The 3,616-nt window shown below is 54.8% G+C and overlaps 1 protein-coding gene across 1 annotated transcript in view; it reads right to left on the reverse strand.

Moving 5' to 3' along the window:
* Positions 1–3,445, reverse strand: part of TRIM55 (tripartite motif containing 55) — a 29,454-nt gene extending 26,009 nt beyond the window's left edge. Inside the window, exons 1-2 of the mRNA XM_010137563.1 lie at positions 3,160–3,445; positions 2,588–2,760 (exon numbers count right to left, since the gene is read on the reverse strand). Of these exons, the coding sequence (XP_010135865.1) occupies positions 2,588–2,760; positions 3,160–3,348 (362 nt within the window). The 5' untranslated portion in view covers positions 3,349–3,445. The remainder of the gene's footprint in view (positions 1–2,587; positions 2,761–3,159) is intronic.
* Positions 3,446–3,616: the final 171 nt, after the last annotated feature.

Below are 3,616 nucleotides of genomic sequence, written 5' to 3' on the forward strand. Positions count from 1 at the left end.
CGGCGGACAGCGGGAAGGACTCCCTGAACCGGCGGGGCCCTGGAGACAGCGGCAGGAGACAAGAGGTAACCGGAGTCACGCTGCTACTGGCTTATTCTTCTCCCTTCAAAGGGGTTTGGACCTCAGCGTGTGGAGTGCGGTGTGTGTTTTACAGCGAGGAGGATGCTCGGCGCTGGTAAGGCAACACCTGGAGCACAGGGGCCAGCGCTGGGCTACCCAGCTACGCGGCACGGACTCTGCCCGAAGGTTCCTTTCCTTGTGTTGCTAAAACCGACAACAGGCTGTGCTGCCACGAGCTGGAATTCGATGAGCAATGGGATAAACGAGCATAGGGTGGGATTTTTAGTCCTAGGAGGGGCTGCATGGGAGGGCTTGGGCAGACCCTCCTCCATAGCTTCTTCCTCAGCTTTTATTTTATAAATACCAATTCCTTAATTCAAATAGAAACTCAAATTTAAAGAAAATATTTTGAAAGAAATTATTTTTGCCTAGGCAGGAGACAAAGCTTGCTGCCCCGCTGAATGCCCCTCCCTCTCCTGAGGCCGTGAGATGCAGCTGGGAGGGGAAGAGGCTCCTGCCTGGAAACCACAGGTGCTGCCCCTCTGAAGGGTTGTCTTGGGAAGAAACAAGGAGACGCAGGTGACGTCTCACCCTCCCTCTCACGTGCCGCTGCAGGACCCCAGCCCTTAGTCCGGCAGAGGCTGGTACGGAAGGAATGAATGGAGAAGGCTTGATTTCCCTTGACTTTTTGGGTTCAGTGGGACAGCGTGGGGTAAAGCCACAGCAGATCTTGCTCGCACTCTCATGGGAGCCTGAGGAATGTTGGTGGAGGGAGATAAGCAGCTGAGACCTACAAAGTGTCAAATAGCTGAGATAATGCTGCTATGCAGTGCCGCTGCCGCAGAGCCCTGCCCGGCGCTTTCCTCCTGAGGACCCCCTGAAGGTTAAATAAGCGCCTCGACAGACTAAATCAACTAACCTTTCGGACAAATATTTAAGCAAGTATGTTCATATTTGTATTTTTTTCTATTCTCGCTTTTTATTCATCATGTCTCCCGGAACTTACACAAAATCTACTAAGTCTCTGACATTTCTGTTTAGCTGAATATTGTTCCAGCTGCCCATGAACAGCTTGGGAAAAGGAGCTGCATCTCTTTGAGTTAAATACAAGTGTGAGCTGAAGAATAACCAAACCCAAAGGAAGAGATGAGGCCACACATGCCCAGCTTGTTTGGTCAAAAGCAAAGTCCACCACCGCAGCTTTGCTGATTCATTTTCTCTGAGATTTTCCTGACTCAGATAATATTTGAGTATCAGTGACACACACGAGGATAGCTGAGCTTCCCTTGGCACTGAGCACAAAGGGCAGCAGAAAGGACAATTTTAAGCCAAGTTTGTGCTCTCTGACGCTGTGGAGCTCCAACCTATGCCCAGCCTCAACAGTCCCCGAAAGGCCAAAGCCACCATCGGGCTCCGAAATATCCTCTCTGCTGGTGACTGTCCTCCTCTGCCAGAGGAGGGTAGAAGTGCCCTGAGCCACCCCAGGCGCTGGGCTCTGATGGTTGTGTCCACCTGAGCCAGCGATACCGCCTCATCGTCCCGCTCCCTGTTGGGGTGGGACGGGAAGACCGTCAGGGAGCACAGCCAGGATTAACCCCTTCCTTCATCACACCTTGCCGTACCAAACTGGCCCTACGGATCTGCGCTGGTGACAAACGACACTTCCCCAGGCGGTTCCCTGAGAGCTGCTCGCTTGGTGGCCTGGGGCTTAGCTTCCCCCCTCCCGAGTTCCCATGGTGGTACATGTGTCCAAACCATCCCAGGGGAAGAGAGGGGAGAACACAGCACTTTGCTGCTGCTGCATCTACCTCACACCCAAAGCAGGCCAGGAGCAATCTTGCCTTTTAGGATTGGCCTGTTCCTCTGCCCTGAGGTCCTGGTTCTCGTGCACAGCCACGCAGCACTGACTCGTATTATTTCTGGCTATTCCTTCTCTTTTCCGGGTTCCTAAGTAAGGCTTGATTTCATGAGCTCACATCCCAAGCTGGCAGGATGGAGATCTTTTTTTGCTGAGTTTTGATGTGACATTATGACGCAGGGCATCGTCTGTGCGAGATTCGGTTTTCTTCTTGTTTGCACTGTCTGTCCCTCAGGGTTTTCTAAGGAGATTTGAAATGTCTTTCCCTTCGTTAGCGTGAGAACAGACAGGTTAAAGACAAATAGGAATCGTCTGAGCTGTGTTTAAAATAAATGATGTGGAGCTGTCTACTTTTCCCCCATGCAGGGCAGAGCCGTGCTGACCTCGAGGGCTTTCCCTGCCTGGGGGAGTGTTGCTCAGGTCAATAAGCACCGCACGACCCTCTGCTGGAGGTGGGAGCAGGGAAACGCAGCACCTCTTTGGTGTGGTTTTCTACTTCATTGCTCAGCAAACAGGCTGGCAGGCGCGGCAGCACGAGCCCTTTCCAAATTTCCAGGAGATTAAACAGTTAAGTCAACCTCACGAGTACCAAAAGGCGAGACCAAAGGCCACCAGCCTCGTCTGCTTTTGTGGCAAACTTCCTCTGAAGGGCACGTGTTCACCCGTTACCTTGTGGACTCCTGCTTGTAGATGTCGATGATGTTCTCCACCAGCAGGTTCCTCTGCAGCCCGTAGACTCCGTGCCGGTCGAGGACCACTTCGTGTCTGCAGGAGGGACAGCGAAAGCGGCCCCCCGATGCCATGGTGGTGCCTCCCCTGGTCGGCAGGTAGGGGTTGGAGGCCTGCTCTTGCCAAGCACAAGGAGAGGTTGGTCAGGTAATACAAAACCTCTTTCCAAAGCACCGAGGCAAAAACCACCCTTGTAGGAAACGGTTGGTCCGTGTGCCCAAGGAGAGGGTAGCTCCAACGAGCCAGCCCCAGGCAAGCACCCCGCGACAGGGTGAGGGGTCGCTTCCTCAGCTCGCGCATGCGGCCGTGTCCCCCAGCCAACAGGTGACATTGTAATCCGCTGTGAGCTCAGCCCTGCTCCCCAGGGACACTCAGCTCCTTCTTTAAATCACCCCCCCACCCGCCTTACCTACTGTTAAAAGCCATCAGCCACGCCACATCAAAAACCCGCTTTCCCAACCCTCCAGCCAGCGCTGCCCGGGGAGCAGAGCGCTCCGCGGGCAGGAACCTACCTGGAAAATGTCACTGGCGCATTTCCGACAGAGGTTGTGCTGGCAGGGCAGGATGACCACGGGCTTGGTGAACATCTCCAGGCAGATGGGGCAAATCAGCTGTTTCTCCAGGTTGTCCATGGTCTGCTGCTCTTTGGAGAAGGACTTGTAGTTCAGGGAGGTGCTCATCCCTAGCTTTTCCAGGGGCATATGCCCAGGATCACGGCCTCTCGGAGCGGTTTCCGGCTTGATTTCCCTTGAAATAAGTCCAAGGCTGTGCTGCAGTCAGGGGCTCTCTGGGTTGCTCTGGCCGCGGGTCATGGTTTAACCGAGGGGCCGCAGGGAGCCGGGTCTGCTTTTAGCAGCGCAGCGTCACGAGATGCCATCCTGCCGTGTCCATATAAGTGCGTGAGAGGAGGACAGGCTGGGACAGGTGGCGGCTGGGCGGGGGGCGGGGGGGGGGCGGGGCGGGGCCTCG

The sequence above is a fragment of the Buceros rhinoceros genome, unplaced genomic scaffold (genome assembly GCF_000710305.1).
Source record: "Buceros rhinoceros silvestris isolate BGI_N320 unplaced genomic scaffold, ASM71030v1 scaffold12176, whole genome shotgun sequence".
NCBI classification, from domain to species: domain Eukaryota; kingdom Metazoa; phylum Chordata; class Aves; order Bucerotiformes; family Bucerotidae; genus Buceros; species Buceros rhinoceros.